The 27,656-nt window shown below is 36.6% G+C and overlaps 1 protein-coding gene across 3 annotated transcripts in view; it reads left to right on the forward strand.

Annotated features, from left to right (window-relative positions):
* Positions 1-27,656, forward strand: part of TNIP3 (TNFAIP3 interacting protein 3) — a 103,079-nt gene that overhangs the window by 20,594 nt on the left and 54,829 nt on the right. The window contains exon 1 of one of the 3 annotated variants that reach the window (XM_049097285.1): positions 11,920-12,067. The exons of the other annotated variants lie outside the window; for them this stretch is intronic. Within the exon in view, the coding sequence (XP_048953242.1) occupies positions 12,015-12,067 (53 nt within the window). The 5' untranslated portion in view covers positions 11,920-12,014. Of the gene's footprint in view, positions 1-11,919; positions 12,068-27,656 lie in introns of those variants that run through there. 3 annotated transcript variants of the gene reach the window in all.

The following is a 27,656-nucleotide window of genomic DNA, read 5'->3' on the forward strand; positions in this document are numbered from 1 at the left end:
AAATATTTGAATATGTCATTGTTGTGGTGCTATTATTCATAATCAAACTTACATTTGCTTACTGTTTCACACATCTTGGAAAGTCTTTTCACATTGATGTCTAAATTTAGAGTAGGTTACAAGCCAAATGGAAAAGTCAGCTTCAGTATGTGATTCTTGGTTACTTCCAATTGTTTCCATGTCTTATCTGCTGAATGGTTAGTTGTTTTTTATAAGAAGAAGTGCTGACCACAGTGAGTAGCACATGTAAGTGCCCTGAAAATATTTGCTGAATGAGGCGATACAGTGGAGATTAATGTAGCCTGTAAATTTGCTCTACTCTTATGCTAAAAAGAACCATTTTCTGGTCATTACAAATTAACCTGTCACCATGCCATCTTCTTATCCTCCTTGTCTCTCTCTTTCCTTTGGAAACTAGTTTTTGTTTTCTAATTACAACATTAAAACAGGAGCTCTAAGTCGGTTCTTTTTGTGTGTGGCAACTCTAAGAGTTGCTGCATTTATGCAAAAGGCTTTAAGGTTTAAAATACAGACAAAAAGAAAGAAAATAAAAGTCAGGTTTAAACCCACTATCCCAAGATAACTACTGATAGAATTTTTCAGATATCTACCTCTCCATTTTGTTCTTTAAAAATAGGATCATAGCAAAAAGTTGTTTTGGAAACTTTTTTTGGTAAGTATATTATAAATATTTTCCCAAGTAAATATTTATTTCAGTTGTATACAGCTATTCAACTGTTTCAATATTTAACTAATTCCTTTTTTGAGACATTTAGGTTGAATTCAACCTTTTACTATTAGGTAAAATGCTACAACAAACAAAATTTTTGTGCACTTTCACTTTTGCTTTCTTTGGGTAAAATCAATTAATTATTAAGTATTTATTTTAATAATAAATAATTACTTATAATAATATAATAAATAATCACTTATAATCAATAATTAATTACTTATTAATTAACTAATTTTTGAGAGAGAGGGAGAAGGGGGAAGAAAGAATCTCAAGCAGACTTCCTGCTGAGCATGGAGACTGAGGCAGTCTTGATCTCAATGATCCAGATATCATGATCTGAGCTGAAAAAATCAAGAATTGGAAGCTAAACTGACTGAGCCACCCAGGCACCCCTTTGGACAAATTCCTAAAATTAGATTGTCGAGTGAAAGTTTAGAAAAACTTAAGACTTTTGGTATGTACTTCACAATGCTCTTGAGAAAAATAACACGTTTACCTTCCCTGCAAGAATAGAGTATTTCTAAAAAAAAAACAAAAACAAAAACAAAAAACGAATAGAGTATTTCTCTGTAGTATTGTTATTGCTGCAAATATTATTCACTGTTAAACTAAGTACCTCACTCTGATCAAAGTTTCTTCCCTAAGAATGCTATCCCTTACTTGAACTAAAAAAAATTGCTCTGTTACTTCAGTTGGCTGGCTTTCTAGAAGTCCTTGTCACTAAATCCCATCAGTTACTGTTTTTTCTAACACCCTCACTTCTTGAACTCTTTGTTCAGCTCTCTAATCTGGATTGTTACTCCCTGGCCTACAGTGCAGATTTTTCCCTAGAATTTTCTTCACCACCTCACAATTTCTGATCGTTGGTTCTTTTATGGCCGTTCAGGTTTTCTAGTGAGAATTTTTCCAGATATGAATTCTGGAGACACAGGACTGGTTAATAGGCATTTAGAGCAAAAGTGGGGAAGAGATCTCAGACTACTAGAGTCGAATGTCAATTTTTATGCAACCTCTCACCCCCACCCCTCTGTGTCCTCCTCGGTGCCTTCTGGCCCTGAATCCAGAGGCTTTGGATTTGATTTTTCCAAAACAATCAGCCTGTGGCTACACAAAGGGTGTTAAAGATAGTTGCCAGGCTGCACAGGCTTAGTCGGGAAGGGACCTCAGGGATTTAAATGCACCAGAATCAGACACCAAATCAATTCCCTTGTTTTCAACTTTTTCTTCAGCCCTTTCAAGTGCTTAGCCTCTTTGGGGCAAATTGTCTTCACTTCGTGGTGGCTTTTTATCTTTAAAAACACTGGCTTTAACTTCCTGTGTCCCACTAATTCAGTTGCAACTGTTGTTCTTCTTCTTCTAAATCAATTGAGAAAAGTCTCGTCTCCTGGTAGCTGTTGTCTCAATTCTCTTTATCCTCATGGGTTAATGATAGCTTAAAGAATTCAGTTCTTGGGATTTTTAACAGAGCTTCAAGAAAAAGAAGAGTTAAACTGATGCGTACTATCTACTTGATTTTGTTAAAGTTTTTGTTTATTTATTTGAGAAAGAGAGAGAACAAGCAGGGGGAGGGGCAGGGAGGCCAACTCAGGGCTCCATCCATCCCAGGGCCCTGAGATCATGACCGGTGCCAAAATGAAGAGCCAGATGCCTAACCAACTAAGCCACCCAGGTGCTCCATACTATCTATCATATTGATATAATTCTTACCTCACTATTACTGAAACAGAGTATGTCAAGATTACTTTTAAGAATTATTTGATAGGGGCTTCTGGATGGCTGAGTCTGTTAAGAGTCAGACACTTGGTTTTGGCTCCGGTCATGATCTCAGGGTTATTATTTCAGGTTCCTGAGTTCAAGCCTGGTGTTGGGCTCTGTGCTCAGCGTGGAATTTGCTTGATATTCTTTTCTCCTCCCTTTCCTTCCCCCTCTACATGTCTCCCTGTTCATTTTCTCTCTTTTTATATATAAATGTATATATATTTATAAGTGAGACTAAGTGTTTTAATACTGAGACTTAATGTTTTCTGACATTTTCAAAGTAATTGCCAGATAGGTAAATTATCAAATGTATTTACTTCCATTTAATTTCATAGAGTGTTAACTTGTCTCATTTAATACTTCACATTTGAATTTTACCCCACTGATCTCAACCCCAGCATTCTTGCTGCCTTCATTTATCTGCTATGACTTAGCCCGGTCCTTTACTTTCAGCCTCTCTGAATCACTTGGTTTTGGAATGTCTTTTCTTCAGCCAAGATTTGTTTTGCTTTGTAAGTCACATTGAAAATCCTGCTTATCAAATAGCAGACTTAATCCCATTTACATTTGTTGATGTGACCAGTATGATTGTTGTCAATTCTGTCTTATTATCTGATGTCAATATTAATATTAGATTTACTTTGTTTCTTCCTCTTATTGATCTGTCTTCTTTGCTTATTTTTGGTACTTATTTTTGCATTTAGGAAAGCTTGTATTTTTGTTTTAGTAGTTGACTAACTCTTTGCTAATAAGTCTTAGAATTCCCTTTATCCTTTTTTCCCCTTAATCAGGTTTCTACAATTTGTTAGACTTACATATTATTTGCTGTCTGTCTATAATCTATGCAGCAATCAATGAGCTTATTCTAATTTCTACTTTTTCCCTTCTCCAATTTTTTAATTTACTTTTACTTTGTCAGAATGCATAAACTTTGCATAATACTTTCTCATAATTGTTCTCACCTTTGTTTTAATCCTGGATATATTCTTAGATCTACTATTTTAATATTCATCAACAGTCCATTTGCCAACATCTCCTTTAGTTTTTTCTCCTTTAGTTTTGATACATACACAAGATACAAAATTCTTTACTCATACTTCCCTAAGCTAAAAAAAAAAAAAAAAAAAAGTCATTTTTGTGTTGTTTTTGTATGTTTCCATCAAGAAACTTTCTAAGTTTCTTGGTATTCTTTTTCCCCATATTTTTTTTTCTGATTCTTTAAAAGTAATAGTTTTGCTAGACTCTGTCTTGTAATTTCCAAGGTATATGGTGGGCACTTTCAACAAGAAGTTTAAAGTTTTATTTTCTCTTTGGTTATAGTTTTAATAGTAGTTCTACTCCATAGTTTTCTTTTTCTTTTTCTTTTTTTTTAATTTATGATAGAGAGAGAGAGAGAGAGAGGCAGAGACACAGGCAGAGACACAGGCAGAGGGAGAAGCAGGCTCCATGCACTGGGAGCCCGATGTGGGATTCGATCCTGGGTCTCCAGGATCGCGCCCTGGGCCAAAGGCAGGCGCTAAACCTCTGCGCCACCCAGGGATCCCAGTTTTATTTTTCTTATTGAGAAAGATCCAATGTATATATGATCTTTTTTGCTGTTCTGTATCTAGCACTTCTATCTGACCTTTCATTTTTTGTTCCTCTACTCAAAATCTCTTAATTAGACTTGAAGCCAGATCTACTCTCCTTTAGATACTTTGTAATTTAGGCTTCACCTATAAGATGATTTTTATATTTTCTTTCAATTTCTTTCCTGAATTTGATCATTCTCCTTTTAAATTGTGCTTTTTGTCCACTTCTGTCCTGAATTTTCTGAATTTATGATTTAAGTCCTTCTTTTATATCTAAAAATACTCAGAAATGTTTAACACTTGTGGATGGGTGTGCAATTTTCCTCTGTCTCCTGTTTGTGTTTCTAAAGAATATTTCCATCAGCTAAAACCTTTGATTCCCATTTCCTATTTTCTTCTTTCAGTTTTTCATGGATGCTGCCCATCATTCTATAATCATTTTTCTGGACTAGGAATAGGAGATGTTTCTATGTAGATATGATGCATGTGTCCTACTAGGTTTCTTAATTCAAGGGAACCCTCTTCTGTTGATAAATATAAATGTTTTTCCTTGGGTGGTTGATGTATTCAAAGTTGACATATATTCTGATTTTATTTCCATAGCATTCAATTCCACAGCTTGCTTGCTTCTATCCTTTCACCACCAAATTCCATAGGATACTCCTGCTTTCCAAGCCTCATCCTCCCTTCCCCACTCATACCTTCCCCCCACGTTGCCCTTGTTAAGAAATCTTGGGTTTCCAGCCTCAAGAATGGTGAGAAATACATTTCTTCTGTTTAAGCAACTCATTTGCAGTATTTTGTTATGGAAGCCCGAGCAGCCTAAGACACTTGTTTATGCTGCAGGTGCCTGTCATGGATTTTATTTGCCATTCTTGTTGATCTGTAAGAATTTGGGAGCATGTGTAGAACAATTTGGATTAGCAGTTGCTAATATCTAATAGGCATCTAGAAGTCCTGGCAATTTGAATTCTTTAGAGAACCACAAGAACTTATCAGCCATGTGATCACCAAACCTAGTTCAGTTTAAGACTATTAGAAATGTTCTAGAACACAAGGAATTATTTCATCTCTATATAGTGCTAATCTTTGTCTAATTTTTACATGGTATAATTTATTAGAAGATGGTGAAACCCCTTTTCATCAATGGTTCAGGGTCACTCACACCTACCTTTTAGAGCAAAGCTGATAGCCAAAGTTCTTATTTACTGACAAGTAAAGGGCATTCACTATTTCAATGACACCACTTAAAAACAGTAGTGTGGTTAAGAATGTGGTTTCTTGAGTCAGACTGCCTGAGTTCAAATCACACTTTTTTAAGTAAATTACTTAATCTCTTTAAAATCTTCATTTTTTCATCTTACTGATTGGGATAATCATTACTGTGCAGATTAAATAAGATAATACATATAAAGCTTCTGACCCATAATAAGCATTCAATCACCATGCAGATATATTTAAAACAACTACTTAGCAACCAAATTAGGCTATGGTATAGAAAATAGTTTGCTTAAAAACACTTTCAAATTTCAGTAATTTTCTTAGAAGCAGTCAAGTAAAATTAGGTATAGTTATATGTAGTACCCAAAAATGTATCACTGGCTTGTGTTTTATAATAACAAATATAAGAAATATCTAAGACAGTTCTTGGCCCATAGTAAACTTTAATAAATATTTGTTGAATGAGTAAATAAAAATCACACAACAAAATGATATAACTGATATTTATCTCACCCCATTTGGGATCAAAGAATAGAGGATCTTGACTCTTTTGCAGTTATTTTGTGGAGCCTAGGAGCTACAAATAAATATATGTGAGATTTGCCATAATTTTATTGATCTGAATTTACAAAGCTCATCTGGAGACTTGTTATTTCCTCTGAGCTCACTACTATTTATATATATATATATATATATATATATATATATATATATATATATATAATGATATTTGGGTCAATATAAACATCACTTATACTCATTGTGATATCTTTCTTTCTGATAACAAATGAGTGACTTTTGCACACCAAATTCTCCAACACCACCAGCTGGGTATCTGACAATTCAATTCAATTCTGACACTAGCTCCTTAGAGTTAGCACAGGTGCCACAAGTTAATGGTTTAGTGCTGCAAGACTGACCCCTCTTTGAACTCCAGTCACAAGCTCCATGGGCCATCTATGCTTCTGACTGACCAGCTATTAATTGGGGAGCTCTATAATTCCCTCTTCAGGTTCAATAATTCATTAGAATGGCTCACAGAACTCAACCAAAACACTTAACTTACATTTACCAGTTTATTATAAAGCATACAACTCAGAAATATCCAAAAGGAAGAGACGTCCAGGTAAGGTATGGGATGGTAGGGGAGCTGGTGCTCACTTTCCTTGCCCTCTCTGGCACCAACATGAAGCTCTAGGAGTCCCACCCTGACTCACCTCATTAGCATAAACAGGTGTGGTCAGGGGATCCCTGGGTGGCTCAGCGCTTTGGTGCCTGCCTTCCACCCAGGGTATGATCCTGGAGTCCTGGGATAGATTACCACATCAGGTTTCCTGCATGGAGCCTACTTCTCCTCTGTCTGTGTCCCTGCCTCTCTCTCTCTCTCTCTATCTGTGTCTCTCACGAATAAATAAATAAAATCTTTAAAAAACCAAAACAAAACAAAAACAGGTGTAGTCAGAAGGAGCTCCCTGTGATTAAGAAAACACTCCTATCACTCAGGAAATTCTAAGGGTATTAGGAGGTCTGCTAAGAACAAGGGACAAAGACCAAGTGTGTGTGCATATACTTTTTTTTTTTTACATTTTATTTATTTGAGAGAGAGAGAGAGAGAGAGAGAGCACATGCAGTAGGGAGGGGCAGAGGGAGAAGGAGAAGACTCTCCACGGAACAGGGAGCCTAAGGCAGGCTCAGTCCCAGGACCCCGGGATTATGACCTGAGCTGAAAGCAGATGCTTAACTACCCAGGTGCTGCAAGACTAAGTATATTTTTAATTATACCTGACCCAGTTTTTGGCCTCCTTGTCTAAATTCCTCTGCTCTGCTGTGTGATCAATTATGCCCCAAATCTGCACGTTTGCTGTTATAGTTTTCATTGACTAATATCTTAACTCAATGTTAGAATAGTTAAATAAAACACCTAAAAAAGACACTTAAAAATCACCTGATTTATGAAATAGTGTAGAGAGTAAGATTTAAAGAAATATAGCACCTGCAGAATTAGTTTCTTAAGTCATTGACATTTAACCATCATAAATCACTATGGTTAGTATTGGTGTATCCTACCAAACTTGAATAGATTTAACCTTAATTAAATTCTCTGATTTTTCTGAGACTTGTTAATTTCTCTTTGTGATTTAGAAATCTCTGCTCTATAATCAGAATTTGTCTTCTTTATACTCTAGGTTAAAATACATCATTGACCATTGTTTTTTTACTCATCTTTTGTTTGTTTTCTTTGTATTTTTGGACAAATATCTGAATATTCAGCGTCATTTTTTTCAATTGCCAGTAGTTAACAATAATACTAAAAAACAGAAGAAGAAGAAGAAGAAAAAAAAAAACCCAGACCACATACATTATATATTCTCACTAATATGACCCTCCATGACTATTCTTTTCCAACAAGATTTTCCTCTACCTGACCATCTTGTTTTGTTCTTAGCTCTTTGCCCTTTGGAGCCAATACTTAAATCTATTTCTACTGTGAGTCAAAATGTCAAGAGGCAACCCCAGAAATACAAAATTAGATAGTTTTGTACCCTCAGGGGCTTAGTACAAGAAAAAAAAAAAAAAAAGAGAAAGATCCAAGCCTAATGTTTCAACACCTTTAAATATATTTGTATTTAAAAGATCAAAACAGTAGTGTGTCTATCATAAAATGCCTCTGAAATTTTGAATAATTTGTAAATTACTTTTAAGAAACAAGTTGATCACGATTACGTTTAACTTACCTACAAATCGGGCAATAACCACAACTTCCTTGCTGTGTTAAGGTGAGGATTAAATTTGGTCAAATCTTATTCATCTGCTTAATCAACATATCTACAGAGATGTCTTTGTAGAGATGTCTAAAAGACATCCAAAATAAGAGGCTCAAAAAAACTCCTTCTCTCAGTATTCCAAATTTGCTCTTCCCTCAGTCTTCTCTGTCTCAATAAAGGATGACTCCATTTAATTTTCAGTTGCTTATTTTCTTTGTCTCTCCCTCTCCTCCTTTCTCCTCCTTCTGGTTAAATTCAAGTTACATCTAGAATCCCAACCTTTTCTCTCTATATCCCCACTACTACTCTGTCCAAACCACTAGTGCCTCTTCTTGGATCACTGCAATGAGCTTCTAAAAAGGTCTATGCTTTTTCCGTTACTTCCCTAAACCCCAGCAACCTAGTGATCTTTCTAAAATATATCACACCATGTCACTCCTTTGCTCAAAATCCTCATCTCCTCAGAATAAAAGCCAACATTCTTTTCTTTAGTTGAAGTAGACTTGACACACAGTGTTACATCAGTTTCATATGTGCAACATAGAGATTCAACAACTATACATTATGTTATGCTCACCACAAAAAAAAGCCAAGATTTTTTAATACCCACAAGCCCTCCTTGAGTTGCCTCCCTTTTATTTCTAATATTATCAGCTATGGCCCCCCTTCCAGCTCCCTCTACTCTAGTCATACCTTCCACTCTGCTGTTTGTTAGACATACCAAACAAGTTCTAGCCTTAGAGTCTTGGCAGTGGCTACCTTGAGGGGAAATACTGTTTCCCTGGCAAGTTACATGGCTCACTCCTACACCTCCTGCAGGGATTGCTGAAATGTCACCTTCTCAATGAGCCCTGCCTTTGATCATTTATATAAAACTGTACTTTTTACCTCCCCAAAACAACATCCATAGTCCTGATCCCATTTATCTTGCTTTGTGTTTTTTCTATAACCCCTATTCCTATGAAAATGCTCACAAACAAGGTACTATTGCAGATGGGAAAGGAAAAAGACACCCATAAGGGAAAGCCAGTCAAGAACCAGAACTAGCAATTATAGAATAAACAAACAAATAAATAATAACCGTACTGAAATATGATCAACATCATCGATAATTAGGAAAATACAAATTAAAGCAACAATGGGATACCCATTTTGGTAAAGATATTAATATATGTAGAGCTGCCTTCAGTAATAGGAAAATAAGAAGTCTTACACATAGATGATAGAAATGAAAACTACTATAACCAATCTGAAAAATAACCAAGAAGCATTATTAGAGTTTGAACATTCATATTCTTTGACCCATCAATCTAACTTTGGTAAATCTATTAAATATAAATAAAGTATTAGTATGTAAAACGATATCTAGATCATCTTTTTCTCTTTTTAAAATGTTTTATTTATTTATTCAAGAGAGAGCATGAAAGAGAGCACAAGCAGAGGGGAGGGGAGAGGGAGAAACAGACTCTCTACTGAGCAGGAAGCCCATGGAGCTTGATCTCAGGACTCCCCGGATCATGACCTGAGCCCAAGAAAGACGCTTACCTGACTGAGGCACCCAGGTGCCCCTACACAAGTATTTCTATTACAGATTGATTTTAGTGAAATTAAAAAGGAAAAATTATTAAAAACAACTTGATATTCCAATATAGGGAAATGACTAAATAAATTTGGTCCATTCATAACTTTGAAATAATATTTGGCCATTAAAAATAATTGGTTAAAAAATAAATAAAAATAAAAAATAAAAATAATTGGTTAATGCTAGATGTATGAATCTGAAATAATGTTCAGAGTAATATAAAATATTCAAATAATTACCAGAGTAATGTATAATAGGGCATATTTTTATTTTAAAAAAGAAAGGAAGAAAAAATATCACATAAATATTATTTTATATGTATATATACTAATTATCACAGTAAGGTAAAACTCAGGGAAGAATATAAATATTATTAACATTTTCTTTTTTATCTTCTCTAATGTTTGCTTGTTAAAATGGATGTGCTTTTTGATGTAAAAATAAAGAAAAAAATAGTTTATTGTTTGAAAATACATAGCCCAATACTTTGATAAATATATGAGTTTATGTATCATATCAGAGGACCTAGATTTTTACCTCAATTCTCAAAAATAAAAAAGTGGCATTTTTAAATTAACCATGTAATTTCAACATTGAATTGATCTAGGGTATTTCCTTTAACTACATATGAGGAAAATGGGATCCTTGCGCACATAGCAGTTTCTTGGCATACGGCCATCGAATAAATAGAATAGATGCATTCATTAATAGGCCAAGAATGAGCTAAGTACTTGCCCACATCACAGGTAGGTAGTGGCAGAGGTACATCTAGAATCCAGATCTTCCGATTCCGGGTCCAGGGCTCTTTCCATGACCACATAAGTTTGGAAGAGCAGCAGGGAGAAAAATGTATTGCCTGAAGCAATGATAGACTTATCCAGAAAACCCTTATAAATATTCTAGCTCTATATTTACCTAAGGCAAAAATCACAGCAAAGAACCATTCATTATATTCTCCTCTTAGAAAGCTTGTTATTTTCTCTTTTGGGTGTTTTGCTTTTGTGCTTCGTTTTTTGAAGCTTGCAAAATAATGCTTAGGAATTAATATTAAACACATGAGACATAAAATAATACCTAATCACCAGATGTTCTAGCCTGGAGCCTGCTGCTCTGTCAGACGCAGGCCAGTGACCACAAGCCATCTGCATGGTTTCTACTGTGAGTCCTCTTGTGGTCCTTTCTGAGCATTAAATAAAGCCTTAATACGGCTACCCGGTTGTTCCCTTTTGTGGAACATTTGATTAGCACCTTTTCTGGACTTTCCTCACACCCCAAAACTTCCTCTCTTGCCCCCTACTCATTCAGGCTCCTCAGAAGCATGCACTGACGTAGCTTAGAGTCCATTCATAAATTAACCATAGTTACTGCAGCCACCAAATTTCCCCCTTGACCTTCAACTCCTACTCTCTTCCCCAACGCACAGTTCCATTCTCACTAATATTTAGAGTCTCTTACCAAAAAGTGACCTTTACTTTCACTCTCACCTAGCATATCCAAAGAACAGTTTCACTTTGTGACAATCTCCTCTGGGTTAGTTTACCTAAGATATATGATTGTCCTGTACAGTTCTGCTTTTTCCTTTGAGTCTGAGCAGAAGACTTGGAATGGCCAGCTAGACTGGAGTCCAGAAATCCAATGGATGAAAAGAAACAAAAAGCTCTCTGAGGAAATAAAAGCAAAACACACACACACACACACACACACACACACACACACACACAATCTGTTTAAGAAGGGATACCCAGCACGCTTGCTTGCTGGCAGTATTTCCCTGGTCGTTAAATCAATCAAGCAGCAAGTGTCAGCCAGAGGTGTTTTTTTTTTTTTTTTTTTTTTTTCAATTATATTGTTCAGTCATGGGCAAAGGAAGTTTTCTAATCAGCAGTTCGTTGGTGGTTACCAAAAGCACCATGCGAGCTGGAAGCCTGCTGGTCAGGGCATGTACGCCCAGGGATCTCTTTATGCATCCAGAGACTGCCAGTGGCTCTGCAGCTGCCAACTGTCAAAACTCTGTGTAAAGATGAAAAACGTTGCTCAGAAGCGTGGAAAATCCCCTCAGCCTGACAAGTTCTAACTAGGTATAGTTTTGAGAAATTGGGTCTAAATAAAGACTGCTGAGGGCCCTACTATAACGTTTTTGAGAAATCTTGGACTGCAAAGTGTCCTATTCTTAATTTAAGATTATGCAAAGGGAATTTGTAATTTTCGTAGTGTCTTCTTTGTAAAATTTCTTCTGCAGTTGTCCTAGTCACCCACTGCCATTGCTTAGCACTCCCAGGTGCGATGGGTGTTGCCTGTTTGGGTGAGAAGAGGCAAGAGGAGGTTCCTTTAGCCTGTCTGTTTCCAGGTGGGGGCAGTAAGGAGGCTGATTCAGAGTGGTCACCATGCCTCAACCTACAAACAGAGGAGATGCCCAATGCCACCCCAGCGTTGCCAGGTAAGGGCTCTGCCTCTGACTGTGGTTTTTGAGAGGGGACACAGTTGCCTGGGCACCACTAGCCCGTTGCAGTGCCTTCGTGTAATTGAGAAACAGGGGCTCCTCCTTCTGGGTACAGGCAGCCCACCCCAGAGCTCTTAGTGTGGCAAGGGGACACGGGGACATCCCAGCCTGCCCTGCCTCCTACATCACCAGCTCTTGCACAGCAGCCAGGACAACTGCACTCTGTGAGTTACTCTGCACCAAAGTCACCTCTAAGAGATCAAGCTCCCTCTGCTTCCTGTCTTATTTGGGGGTAACCAAAGGGATGCTTCATGTCTCGACTTTGTGAATTTGGGTTTCCTTCCACGATCTGTTTTCTCTTCCCTGGAACATTCCTCTCTAGGCGTTGCAGCTTGGCACACACCATGTGTTCCAGCTGAGTGTGGGAGAATTGGGCAGATAAAAATCAGTTCGGTTGTAAGTTTAATCTCACATCTCTCAACTTGTCATGGGTTGAAATTTTTAATCGATGGTTGCCAGTTGCCACTCTTCTAGTCCATTGACCCCTAGCTCCTGGCCAGGACCTGTGGAGTCCGTGCGTGCCCTGCCCGTTTCCCTCTGCTGGGCAGAGGCCTTGGCAAGCTGCAAGAGGAGCTCCATTCTTTTCTCACAGGCTTCATGGCCATCCTATTTCACTTTTGAAGAAAAGCTGCTGTCAGGAGCTATTACAGACACCTTCCTGAACTTCCCCTAGCTCTTGCCCTTGCTGGCTCCCTGCGGAGGTGCCCCAAGAGCACCTCCCAGCTTTCCCATCCTCCAAAGAGTCTCTCGATTTTCCTTCTCTGTTTTGATTTTGGCCTGAAATGTCTGTCTCCTCTCTCTCATCCTTGCATAGTGCTCTTGCTTGGGGCTGCTATGCTGCATCTTGGGACTCCTGGGAGTTTTTTTGTTTTTTTTTTTAATTTTGTTGGAGAGTTTCATCAAACCACCCCTCCAGATTTTCACACAATGCTCTGTCTCTAGCCATCATAGGGGATCTGGACCCTTTTCAAGAGAATTTTTGAGAAGTTTACATGTTAAAGATATTATCTTTCTTAGAAACCTCCCTAATTGCTCATTTTTATTTTAAAAATGTAATACTTCAGAACTATGTGTATTTTATGACATAAACTCTAGGGTCATAATGCAGACCATAGTCGCTGTGGAGAAGAGGGATAGTTCTTATAACATAATTTATGATTTTGTTAACATTCTCCTTGAACCTATTTATGTTTTCAAACACATATACTAAAATTTTACTTATTTGAGAGCAATTAATCTTCTTGATCAGTGTTCCAGACCCTGACTAGATCTTCTGAGCCATGTTTATTAATGAACCTGGCAGCAGATTCACTGTAAGTTTGTTTTGAGGCCAGATAATTATTGTTGTTTTTAAGAAATCCTAAAGTGTAATTTCCACAATAGAATTTTCTTTTTCTTTTTTGTTCATTGATATAATGTGCCAGCCATCCAGAAAAACGTCTGACACATAGTGGGTTTTCAATAATTATTTGCTAAATGGATGAATGATAAAATCTAGTCATTCTTTATTTTTTTTTTCATTCTTTTTTTATTTTGCTTTTTTTTTAAGCTCTGTAGAGCTGTGAGGATGGTTTCACAAGCAAACGATATGTTTTGGGTTATTTTTTTTCTCTGAATGCAATGCCTTACAATGAAAGTCATGTACTACTTTTCAAAGCTACCCATCAGCTTGTGTATCTTTCCTGGAGTTAATTGCTTTTGCTTTAGAATTTTGGCTTGAAAAGGCTTTAAAAATGTCATCATCATTGCTTACTTTTTCTTTTCGGTAATTTATCAGAAACAAAAACAAAAGCAAACCCCCAAATCTTTCCTAGCCTAGATCCCTAAGAGAAACCAAATATTTATACTGATCCAGAAATATATCTATTATCTATATCCTTCATTTCTTTTCTAGAAACTGATTTTTAGAACATGACAAAACATTTTTGTTGCTACTCAATTTTTAAAGTTGCTTTTACCTACCTATAATCTTAGTCAAGTTTTCATATGTGTCTTTATTCAGGGAAGCAAGATTTGTCCGTACAGAAAGTTTTCTTTCTACAGTTTAAATTTACTTTCATACTAGTGGATCTATATCATGAAATTCCACTACTGACAGATAAAGTCTTTGACTTTCTTATATGGCTCTTCTTGTTAATTAACATATGATTAGTAGTCCACATGTCTCTTTCATCATGGCGAACATATTTTGAAGAAGATTCCTAAATTTTCCCTCAAATTCCTTCAGAATCTTTGGGTGAATCCCAGTTTTTTTGTTTATGTGTAGCTATACAGCCAGACTTAGAATAGATCCTCCGTGTGCTTGCACTTGGACTTAGGTGTTAAGAAACACCCAAAGTCTTTAACAGGAAAGTCGAAAATCAAGTTTCTTAACTCTGAACAGCCATCTGCTTGTTCTTTTAATTTTTTAAGTTTTTATTTTAATTCCAGTTTGTTAACATATGGTGTTATATTAGTTTCAGTTGTACGATATAGTGATTCAACACTTCCATACTCAGCTTTTGCATTGCACCGATAGTCTCACTGCCGTCTAGCTGGTTTTTGCCTGTCGGGTACTTAAATACATTGTATATTATTATCATTTATTAAGCCTCATAATTTGGACCAAGTTGGCTCATGTTTATTCTTGAATGCTTTAAATTGAGTTCCTATTGTACCCATGGATATCTTTACTAAAGGAAAAGACCTTACACTCTGATGATACGTTAAACAGCAAAAGCAAAATATAGAAGTTCATATACCCCTAAACCCAATTTACAAAAAAAGTGTGTATAAAGAAGATATTTATTCCAAAGTCTATTCTAAGTTTTCTGCATTAAAGTTGTAGTCTTAAATAATTATTATAAAAAATACTTATTACAAAGATTAAAGTACTCATTATTCATATTTATTTCTTAAGCATTGTTGAGACTTGACTTCATTAGCTATTCATACTTTTTTAGCATGAATGCATATTTTTAAACAATTTTTTTTCATTTACAAAACTTAATTCTTTCCCCTGGAGATATATGATTTCATCTTTCTACAAATAGTCTGACCAATTTTTTTATTTTCCAAATCTCACTGGAATTCTGAATCTACTTGTGTTGTGATCTCCATTACACAGTCAACCACGCACAATTACTTCCTGTACCAGTTCCTGATTTTTTTTTTTTTTTTAGTTCTTCAGGACCTCATCTTGTATATGACCCTTTCTTTTCTTATTGTTTTTTTTTTCCCCTTTTAAATCTTACTTGTTATGGGAAAAAAGAACTACTTTTTAAAAGATCTACCTCTACCAGTGTCACTATGATTTATTCTAATGCTTCACCTTTGTACACATAATCCTTGCTCAATGGAAAGTAAGAGTTAAAATTTCATCTCTGGCAAATGATTTCATCTCTGTGAACCTCAGTTTCCTCAGCTGTAAGACAAGGAAGGCAGTTCTGAACTCAGGAGGGACTGCTATGTATTGAATGAGATAAAGCATATACAGTGTTGAGTGCAATGCCGGGCTCAATATACACCGTCATCCCCATGACTAGCCCGGCTAGGCCGACTTTATGTTTGTCTTATTTCAACAGGTGTCCCTGAGTGAGGGTGAATGTCATGTCTTTAGTGGAATGCTACTGTTTCTCATCCTTCCTGTCATCACTCATAAAAACAGTCACCTCACCTACCCTTTTGTCCCTGTTTTTACTGCAGAATGCTACCTTGCCTTTGAAGATTTTCCTTTTTCCACTGGATCTCTGAAACACCAGCTGTCTGCGAGTTTTACTCCTGCTGCCATGTATATTCTGACCTACTCAGTTTTAGTAATTCCTATTCTGGTCTCGTGTGTGTGTGTGCGTGTGTGTGTGTGTGTGTGTGTGTGTAGTTGCATTTATACAAATACTAGAGTTGCTCTAATGTCAATCCTGAAAAGAAGTGTGAAGAACAAAACCCAATTTTATATCAAATAATAAAATTGTTTTGTTTTGCTGGTTTCCCACATAATCACGACCCTTGATGATTCCCATCTTAATTCAATAGTTTGATACTTTGTAAAAACAAAGAGAAGCCAGTGTTGTTTTCTTTTTTCCATTTCACCTACAGATAAATAATCCATTCTCGATACTCAGAAATGAGTAGACAAGGTCCATATAACTTTAGAGCTTTTACATCTAAAAATAATACTGTGATAAAAACTCATTTTAAGCACCTGTAATATTCTCTGATGTCAAAGGTCATATCCTTATGTAGAAAAAAATGTAATTCATGAAAGAACAAAATCCCTTTTAGGCACATTTCTTTCTTTTCAAAACTCATCCAAAATAATGAGGGCAGTCTTGGTTGATTTTGAAGGTTATTGGGCCTTACACAAAGAAGTTTTACAGAAATATTTGTGGAATTAAATGAGAAAAAAGTCTTTCTGAGAATTCTCATATTATAGAAGCCTACTTCTACACATTTCCAAAAGTAGGCTTCTACAATATGAAAAGTTCAACAGAACCTGTGTATTTATTCTAAGTCTACATGGAGGTCAAATGCCAGCTATTACAGAGCAAAGGTGAAGAAATTCAAAGTTTGGTGGTTTTGTTTGGTTTTGTTGAGTGTGTATGTTTGTTTGTTTGTTTGTTTCTTTCTTTCTTTCTTTCTTTCTTTCTTTCTTTCCTAACTGGGTTTTAAATATTATGGCGAAAATAGCTCATTTGTTCTTCTGGAAGGGCTGGAACAGACCATCAAAGTAATATGATTTGTACAAATGTTCTTCCTCTGTATTCTTTTTACAAAAGTAAAACAAGACACCTAATCATCTTTGCTTTGTTTTGGTTTGCACAAATTTCACAAATCTCAAAGAAGATTTATTGGCCTATGTCTTAGTGTCTGCTATATAATGAAATGCTAATTTCATTTTTATAAAATGATTCCAACATTGAGCATAAGATATGTGTCAAATCAGATTTTATTTTTATTTTATTTTAAAATAATTTCAAACTTGCCAAACATGTATAAGTATACAAAGTTCTTTCTACTCCTGTGTCATTCAGAAATGAATTACCACTGGATGATTTAGCGTGCATTTCTTACAACCAAGGACATTCTTCTAGGTAACTACAAGATAATCACCTATCCAGGAAGAAAACCTTTTCCTCTACCCATTTAGGTTCAGTATCAGGGGCCTGCTAATTTAACTGACAAAGGCTGCTTATCATTAATTAATATACATTTATTAATCTTTTTATTAGCACAGTGGTTCACAGAAGTGAGTGAAACTTAAAGAAGCAGTTAGATTTGTGAGCCTATCTATACTTCTTAACAAAGGCAAGAGGGTGTGAGCATCAGGGGAAGATAAATTGTAGAGAAGTGAGTAGGAAATATAAGGGGGAACCAATGGTATAAGGTCCAGTTTAGTCACATTTGTTTATGCTGATTAATCTCCATGCTGGCTCTCCATCACTGTGGATAAAAGTCTCTCTTCTCATCCTGGTACAGGAGAGGGATGAAATTTATGCCACCTTCACAAAGGGAAATGTATGCTGTCTTTTTAGGGAGATCAGGGGAGGGCAGAGAAGTTCTTCCTGTGTTTGTCTCCACTAAATTGCCTTCAGCTTAAAATCATCCTATGTCAAAGTGATATAAAATGCCACACATCAGAATCAGAAAATGAACATTGGCACAATACTACCATCTAATCCTCAAACCCACTCAGTTTTTTGCCAATTGTCCTCTTCATACCCCTCTCATAGAAAAAAGGATGCAATCCAGGATCATACATTGCATTTATTTTTCATGATTTTAAGCCTCTTTCAATCTGAGATAGTTCCCCGATCTTTGCTTGTCAAGTTCATGACTTGACACTTTCTAGGCCTGATAGTCAATAGAATGCCTCTCAGTCGGCTTTCAGCTAATGTCCCTCATAATTAGATTCAGATTATGCATTTTGGACAATAATGGCAAAGGTGTGAAGCTGTGTGCATTTAATGTATCCCATCAGATGATCACAGTTTGGATTTTTCTCATTACAGGTAATTTCAACCTTGATAATTTGACTAAGGTGGTGCTTGCCAAAATTCTCTAATGTAAAGTTTTTCTTTAGTATTTCCTCCAGTAGTCACTAAATATTGGGGAGGGAGATTTCATAAAATTATACAAATATTCCATTCTTCATAAAAATTTTAGCCACGAGTTTTAGCATCCATTGATATTTATTTGAATTGTTACTGTGATGACTGCCAAATATTGGTTTTCTAACACCATAATTTCTTCTGTATCTTTTAGTAGGCATTCCAATGTAAACACTTCTCCTGTCCCCATTCATGTTTATTTTAAAATTTGTATAAGTATAAATTAATAAGTTTCTATTTTAATGAGTTGTAATGCACTCTTATCATTATTTATGTAATGCTAAAATTGTCCTACTTGTTTTTTAAAGATTTTTATTTATTTACTTATTTGAGAGAGAGAGAGAGAGAGCTAGGGGAGGAACAGAGGGAGAGAGACAAGCAGACTCCGTGCTGAATGTAGAGCCCAATGCAGGGCTTGATCCCTTGACCTTGAGATCATGATCTGAAACAAAATCAAGAGTAGGACATTCAACCGACTGAGCCACCTAGGAGCCCCTCAAAACTGTCCCATTTTTAAGCAATCTTTTGAATACTTCCTAATTTCTGGCACAAAAAGGAATTACAGGTTCATCAATTTTACTTTCGTATGAACATTACCAAAAAAAAAAAAAAAGTGAATATGGACTATTGCAATCTTTAATAAACCAACTTACTAGTATAGGAAGAAATCTATTTGGTGTAAATCTATTACATAAATGTTAAACAATGACTGCAACTTAAAAAACAAACACCCCCCCCCCAAAAAAAAACAAATTTACTAAAAAAGAAACACAATTTTAATTTAAAAATTTTTAAAGAAAATAAACAGATGAACTACGATTATTACACATGCGTACACTACACATCTCTCCTCTCTTTCTCTCCAACTCTCTTCCTCAAAATTCAAAATGAAAATGTGAGCAACCTCAGAAACTAGTTTCTACCTGAACTGAATGCAGAGTGCCCTCTAGAGGCTTCATTCAATCAGTGCAGTATTTCCAACCGCGGAGGAACCTACTTAAATTTCTATTGGTTTTCAGACACAGTTCTCATTAAATACTTAGGATCATTCTACACGTAATAATAACTGACTATGAGTTGATTCAGCATATTGGGTACTGCCTGCAAGAAAACTAATGCAAGGGATCAGTTTGCGACCTTTGGTAACACCGTTATGAAATCTCAAATTTCTCACACAATGAATGTGTTAGTAGCTTATTCCATTATTTCCTCAACATCCGTAGACAGACCAGCGTGGATTCCAGTGAGCCATCTGCCTCACTTGCCAGTCTTCGCTTGGCTCTGCATCTCCCTGTGCTGTTTGCTGCTGCAAACCCACAGACTGCTCATAAACTAAGACCAAGAATGGCAACCATGTCTTGAAACTCCAAAACAGATGTGAAAAAAAAAAAATCACATTTAAACTGATATAGTTTACATAGATATTATTTAATGGCCAATTAAGTAGAAAGGTAAATTATTTTATTATAAAGTTTTTATACGGCTCTTGAGTTTACAGTGTCTAAATTACTTAATACTTCAGATATAGATTTAAAAAAAAAGATTTTATTTATTTATTTATTTATTTATTTATTTATTTATTTATTTATTTCGGAGAAAGAGAGTGAGAGAGAGAGAGATCAAAAACAGGAGAAAAGTGCAGAGGGAGAAGCAGGGTCCCCGCTAAACAGGGAGACTGATGTGAGGCTCCCTCCCAGGACCCCGGAATAATGACCTGAGCCAGAGCGGACTTTAACCATCTGAGCCACCCAGGCAGCCTACCTCATATATAGATATTAAAAGCATGTCTTTCTCATCTACTTTGCTATAATTTAAAATAATTTTAATGAGATAATTTTACCAATAGCTGTTCCTTTATTTTTTTTTTTAAGATTTTATTTATTTATTCATGAGAGAGAGAGGCAGAGACACAGGCAGAGGGAGAAGCAGGCCCCATGCAGGGAGCCTGACACAGGGCTCGATCCCAGGTCTCCAGGATCATGCCCTGGACTGAAGGTGGCAACTAAACCGCTGAGCCACCCGAGCTGCCCAAGCTGTTCCTTTAAAATAGAAAGTCCTTTCAAACATGTGTCCCAATGAAATTCAGCTCTAATAATATGAATTTAAGAGAATAGTTTTAAGATGACATTGTTTTATTGTTTGGTGGTCACTCTTACCTAAATACATAGTCAAGAAACATCATTGAGGTACAAAGAATATTATAATTATTAGATATGACTCCAAATTTAGTCTTCCAGTCTTCCTAGTCACACATTAGTATTGTGTAGAGATTTGAGAGATACATTTTCAGAAGTTAAAGGAAAATGAGTGTCAATGCAAGACCGGTTACATCAGATGAAAATACCAGGCCTAACTTTTCTCCTTTGCTTTTTTGAGACAGACTCAAGAGTACAATATATCATTTAATGTTCCTGTTGAAATTCTTATTTCCAAGAACATTATAAGGGAGGAAAATTCCTTCTGCTGACCATTTTAGGTCTCGGCTGGGTCTCTGTCACAAAAGACTGCTTGCAAGAGGAAAACATACAAATGTTTCTGTGATATGGGAGCACTTGTGTGGAAAGGACGATCCAAAGAAATGGCAAAACCTAAATGCTTTTCTACTAGGTGTAACAGAGAGAAGCTGCTGTGGGAAATGTAAAATGTATGGTGAGGCTAAAGGAAAAGCAGAATTATTTCAACAAGATCTGTTTGTGCAGAATTCTCTCAGTCTTCCTGTCCTTGGTAATAAGAATGTTCCTTTTCTCCTAGTAGAAAGAGGACATCTTTCAAATGGAGTCTTATCTCCTGTTTTCAGGAAGAGAAAAGATCTGGATGCTTTTCTTACATCTGCTGTTTTTCAAGTGACTTTAACTCAAAAGTAATCCTTATGCTGAAGTGGCATATTTTGGACTGGAATAGTCGCCCACCCTTCAGCATTAACAATAAAATATATACTTTTTCTGTGCATGTATATCTAGTTTAATTTTATTCTCTTCCTGATGTTTATCAATAAATCAATATGAGTAGATTTATACTACAGAACACTGGTTCCAAAGCACTGACTAGGTGATGCAAATGTTGGAATAAGTGCCAAGGTTTTCTTGACTTAAAAAGGAAGGTTTAACTTGTTCGTAATGCTGGTTAGGAACTATGTTTCCTATCACTTCAATCTTTTTTTTTTTTAAGATTTTATTTATTTATTCCTGAGAGACACAGAGAGAGGCAGAGACATAGGCAGAGGGAGAAGCAGGCTTCTCCACAGGGAGCCTGATCCCTGGATCACGCCCTGAGCCTAAGGGAGAGACGTTCAACTGCTGAGCCACCCAGGCGTCCCTCCTATCATCTCATCCTTTAAGATTATTCACTTTTTATAGTCTGATTCTTCAGGAGAATGGAATTTTAAATAAACAGAACACAACCTTGGTGATAGTATCCTATATTAAAACAAAAAGAACAACAAAAATACCAAGGAATTTACCCCCTTATTGATTCACAAAGCTATTAAGCTAGCTTCTTCCTGTATCCCTGTCAAAGGGTACATTTTGTGTTATTTAAAACTCTGCAATAAATGATAGACAGAATAGCAATGTTTGCATAACTTCTTCATCTTTCTCCCTTTCCTCTCCTAGGATCTTTGCTCCCTGGAGTAGAGAAACTCACATTTTGACGTGCTGTGCTCTTCTGGGCTAAGCCTGCTCATGATGAGATCTAAGATGGTGTCATTTTCCTCTTATATTAAAACTCAGAGAGAGTGTTAGGAGACAATTGTGCTTAATACTTGCCTTCAGATAAGGTTTTATCCTTATTTATATTTCTTCTCAAGTATTGATCTGACTGTGAGTTTAATTCCAGGGAACAGGAAGGGACTTCCCAACTCAGAAATACCTCCTGAGCCCTGCCTACTGATACCTGAAACTACACTTTGTAACAGAAAGGTGTGTCCCTGTCAAGATACTCTTAGCCGTTAAGCTTTTGTCAGCTCCTTTTCTCAGAGGCAGATGTATTGACATGAAAAGGGAAGAAGTAACAGATATCACGGGGACTAAAAATGCATCTAAAAAAAAGACAGAGAAACAGCCTGCACATGACTTTCTAATATAAGCCCCATCTTCAGGACTATCTTTTACCTTTGTTGATTTTAGTCGTAGTTGTTCTCTTATCTAATATTTTAATAATCCTGGCCAGGATCTGGACATAGAAGGATAAGCAAGCTAAACCTGTCCCTGCCTCCAGAGGTTTATAATCTGACGGAGAATACATGCAAGTAAGCACACAATAACAATAAAGCATAATGAGCTTTGTAATCAGAGAAATACAGGTTGCTAAGGAGATACATAGTTGGACTATCTCATGCAATCTAGGATTCAGTTTCTGTCCCATATTTAAGGTGAGAACCATCGAGTGGCTAACATGAAGCCAAGCAAAAGGCCAATGTATGCATGTGTTGAATATCTTCTGACACTACATCATCCCATCTTGGTCTGTCATTCTGCCCTTGTGAATGAGAGTGTTGCGGAACAGCTCCAATGAAGAGGCCAGCTCAGTAGGATAACTGTAGGAGGATGTGGTTTCTGCATAGCTTCACTCATTGGTACCCTTTTGTGGTCTGACCAGCACCTGCAGCTGCTCTGTAGCTCTGCTCCAACCTGGCTCCTCTGCCCGCATGTTCCTCCCAGGTGCAGCCACAGGAGCTTTGGCTTGGGTATGTGACACATCAGTTCAGCAACCTGGCATATTTCAAAAGCAGAGAGGAGAAGGACAAGGGCTCAGCCAGGAATGCAAATTGAGGGCTGTAGCAGAGTCCATGTGTATAAGAAATAACCCCATCCTCTGGGCTTTCATATCAGATATTCCAAGACCATTTTTGGACACTTAGTTAAATTATTAAACCACACAGTTTTGGGTAAAACTTTAAAAATATTCACTCTTGCCTCAGGCCAATACAACTTTAAAAATTCTCTGAGCAAAACTTTTCTCTTCTATTACCTTCTTAAGCCACAACTATTAAAGTTCCCAATTACTAAAATAATCAAGACACCATGACTTACTCATCTAAACACATATACACAAGGTAATTTCTTTATTGAGGTATTTGTTTCTCTCCAAATTGGCCACGAACATAAGTAGAGTACTAATCATAATAACAAAAAGTAAAACCTAAAAAGTTTCTCCTTGATTATAGTCTTTTAGACAACATGTCTCTTTTTTGGGTCACCAAAGATTACAATTCCTGGACTTTGAACATTTGGAAGCATTTCTATTATAGAAGAACCAGCTATCGAATTTCCTTGTCTTATATTTGCAAATGTGCTTTGTTCTCCAAAATCTTCCCTAAAAGGTCTTGGCTTAGGATGTAAGATCAAAGCATAAAATGTGACCTTGGCAGCAGGCTGGGAGGAAATGTGGACATTTGAAGTGGGCGAGTGTGTGGAGGAAGGAAGAACATTAATTCTTGCCCTGGCTTTGCAATCTGTCATTTAACCCCTCTGAGCCTCATTTTTCTGTGTTCTAATGCAGGAGATGAATTAAATGAATTTGTCTTGTCCATTGGGTAAAATTATGTTCTTCGGGAATTTACACTACTTGCCAATACCAATGATGCAACCATAGCATGTAAGCATAAAAACCAAGTCTGATGGGTTCCATGCTCACCCTGAGTCATTATCAGCAACTAGAAATTTGATAGTTTTAGAGTATAAATATGCAGTGATGTTAACATCATTGCACAAAAAGTTAAAAACATGACCGCCATTTAATATAAAATGAACCTCTGTTCATGGTTTTAATTCAACTCATTAATTAATGATATCCAAAAAGATAAGAAGGCATATTCAAAGAACATTTGAGGACCTGGGTAATTATGGGCAATTTAATAAAAGAATGTCAGAATAAGATGGTTAGATTAAACACTAGTTAATACCCTATAAGGAAGGAAACCATAATCTTTGAGACTATCTTTTCTACTAGGGAGGATTCTACAAATGAAAAATATCTAGGCACTAATCAAATATTAAAATTTAAATAAATAATTCTTTGATGAGCCTATTATACCATGGCATTCAAAGACATGCTACATCCTTTGTTTTATTGGATAATTTTTTGAAGGCTTCTGTACTGGAGACTCTCAAATATGTAACAGAAGTCTGACAGCTCCAAATATACCTGAAACTCATTCACCTCTCTCCCTATTTGCTCTGATTGCCCGCTGGGTGAATCATTATTTCCTGATGGTAACCTAGGGAAAATCAACTCACACGACATACATAATTTAGGGAAATTAAAAAAAAAAAAACAAAACTTCATTGTCACATTGAATTAACTTATTATCCTACTGGTAAAATCGAATTCATACTAATACCATTTTTATTTACTTTCTATGCTCGTTTGTTTTTGTAAGTGAAAGGTAGGAATGAGGGATAATAATGTAGGAGATTTATATTCATGTAATTTTAAAATAAACTATGAATAGAAGTCGAGGCCTAGCAGGAATTTATTAGACTTCACTGAGTTCTGTCGTGCTCACCTCAGAGAACTCTGATTTTAATAATATTGTCTCTGTAATTCTCTGCTCACTTGCAATTTTGCAAGTCAAAAAAAATTTTAGTAATAGGGTTTAAGTGAAAGAGGCATTTATGAATTTCTGTAATTTCTTCATGATTAAAAAAAGCAATTAAAGCGTCCCCTTAGAGAAAGCCATGCTGAGATTTTATTTTACAATGGTCACTCATGACAATAACTTAAGTTGGGTCAGCGATTTTCAGCTTTTGGGGGGAAGTCAAGAACTTACTAAAAACTATAGGTTTTTAGGAAAAGACAGTGAGCATATAACACATATATTATTTTATATTTAATTTTATTTGGGAATGATCCATGGACCTCTGCATCCCATCCATGTAGGGGATGAATTCACAACTTAGGGGTGCCTGAGTGGCTTAGTTGGCTAAGCATTTGCCAAGGACCCTGGGATTGAGCCAGCGACGGGCTCCTGCTGTAGGGAGCCTGCTTCTCCCTCTCCTCCCTGCTCTTGCTCTCTCACTAGCTCTTCACTATCTCTGCCTCTCTTTCTCTCTCTCTCTCTCCAATAAATAAATAAAATCTTTAAAAAAAAAAAAAAGAACTCACAACTTAGAAAAATAAGGAACCACACAAAAGGCCATATGTGGGACACCTGATCCTCATAGCTTTCCTTCTAAGGCTCTCCTAAGATGTGACTTTATAAATCAGCTACATTTCAGTTTGGATACCAGTAGGTTGTTTTCTTTGAAGCTGAAGCAGACATACCCAGCAAGATGGGAAACCTAAACCAGATTATTTGAGGATAACATAGCACTCATCTAGTCTTGCTGTATTGACAATTCCTAAAATCATGAGCAGCCAAATGTAGAGTAAAACATCATGGGTTTCAGAGTGCATCCTTATTCTGCTTCTTATAAGTCAAAAGACCTTAGAAAGGTTCTTCCTTCCTTCCTTCCTTCCTTCCTTCCTTCCTTCCTTCCTTCCTTCCTTCCTTCCTCCCTCCCTCCCTCCCTCCCTCTCCCTCTCCCTCTCTTTCTCTTTCTTCTTTCTTTCTTCCTTTCTTCCTTCCTTTCTTTCCTTTCTTTCTTTCTTTCTTTCTTTCTTTCTTTCTTTCTTTCTTTCTTTCTTTCTTTCTTTCTTTCTTCTTTCTCTTTCTCTTTCTTCTTTTCTTTCAAGATTTCATTTGTTTATTTTAGAGAGAAAAAGAGAGCACGTGAGTAGGGGGAGGCATACTGGGAGAGGGAGAGGCAGAAAAATCTCAAGTAGAGTCTGCACTGAGTGCAGAGTCAGACACTGGGCTCAGTCTCAAGACCTTGAGATCACGACTCAAGCTGAAACCAAGAGTCAGGCGCTCAACCAACTGGGCACCATCACCACCAACACCACCACCACCCTCACCCTCACTCCTCCCCCCACCCACCTCCAGAATTTATTTCTTTTAAAAAATTATTTATTTATTTCAGACAGAGAGAAGAGCAAGGCAGAGAGCACAAGCAGAGATGAGGGGCAGCAGGAAGAGAGACAAGCAGACTCTCTTCTGAGCAGGGAGCCCAATAGGGGGCTCAATCTCAGAAACCCGTAATCATGACCTGAGCTGAAGGCAGATGCTTACCTGCCTGAGCTATCCAGGTGTCCCTAGGTACTTGTTCCTTAAGGCTCAATTTTCTCACCTGGAAAATAAGGGTGATTAAGGAGCAGGGCCCAGAATATAGGTCTTTGGAGCCATAAACCTCACCTAATCAGCTGGGTAGAAGCAGGAAACAGATCCAAAGGTGAGGATATTATTTACCCAGTAACACTAATGCAAAGTCATGTAGAATTTGTTCTATTTGTATGTAAAATCTTGATACAGTGTTATTATTTTACCTCTACTCTAGACTTTGAGTCAAAATATTATATTAAGACTATAACTATGTTGTATGCCTCTCCATTGTCAGATTGTTGAGCTTTATAGAAAAGAAATAAACCTCGGTAAGTACTATTCTCTTTTGTGGAATTAATCTAAGGCCGGTTGAAATTCATGAACTAGGGAATCCCTGGGTGGCTCAGCGGTTTAGCGCCTGCCTTTGGCCCAGAGCGTGATCCTGGAGTCCCGGGATCAAGTCCCGCATCGGGCTCCTGGCATGGGGCCTGCTTCTCCCTCTGCCTGTGTCTCTGCCTCTCTCTCCCTCTCTCTGTGTCTATCATGAATAAAAAAAAAAAAAAAACACACTCCGAAGTATTATAAACAACATTTAAAAAAAAAAGAAATTCATGAACTATAATAAATTTCACTAATTAAAAAAAATATATAAAAATATTTGTCCAGGAAATTCTTATATTAAAGAATAAGAGATTTGCTAAGAATATTGTAAACCAAAATAGGCAACTTGGCTATCTTTTTTACCCAAAGTGTGACTAAACCTTTTGCTTATTTTAGGAACCAAACTGAATTTTTTGGGTGTTTTTTAAATTATTTTTCTTTTTAGCAATATACTAATATACTATATATACTACTTTCCAAAATCATTTATTAGGATGTTTAGTAAGTGGGCCAGACTCTCAGAGTAATAACAGTGCTCTCAATTATATACCATGTCTTGCACTGTGCTAATGCTTGTACATATGTTATCACAAATCCCACCCATAGTGTCGCAATGTAATAGTATTTCTCTCTTTTTATAAAGCCACACCAATAAGGTTCATATAAGTTAAGGGACTTACCCTAAGTCCCATCATTAGTTTCAATTCTTAAGGCTTATTTTCTACTTTCCACTGCATCTAATGCTTCTTTCAGAAGCTTCATACATAAGTTCTGAGACATACTAATTATAGTGACAACAATGCCATAACAATGACAATGAGAAATGAGCTCAAGTCCTCAGGGAGGTATGATCTTTGGAGTTCCACCCCTCCTGTGTTTTTCAGTTCCCTACTGGGGTCCTGAGTGCTCAAGCACTGTT

The sequence above is a fragment of the Canis lupus genome, chromosome 19 (genome assembly GCF_003254725.2).
Source record: "Canis lupus dingo isolate Sandy chromosome 19, ASM325472v2, whole genome shotgun sequence".
Lineage (NCBI taxonomy): Eukaryota > Metazoa > Chordata > Mammalia > Carnivora > Canidae > Canis > Canis lupus.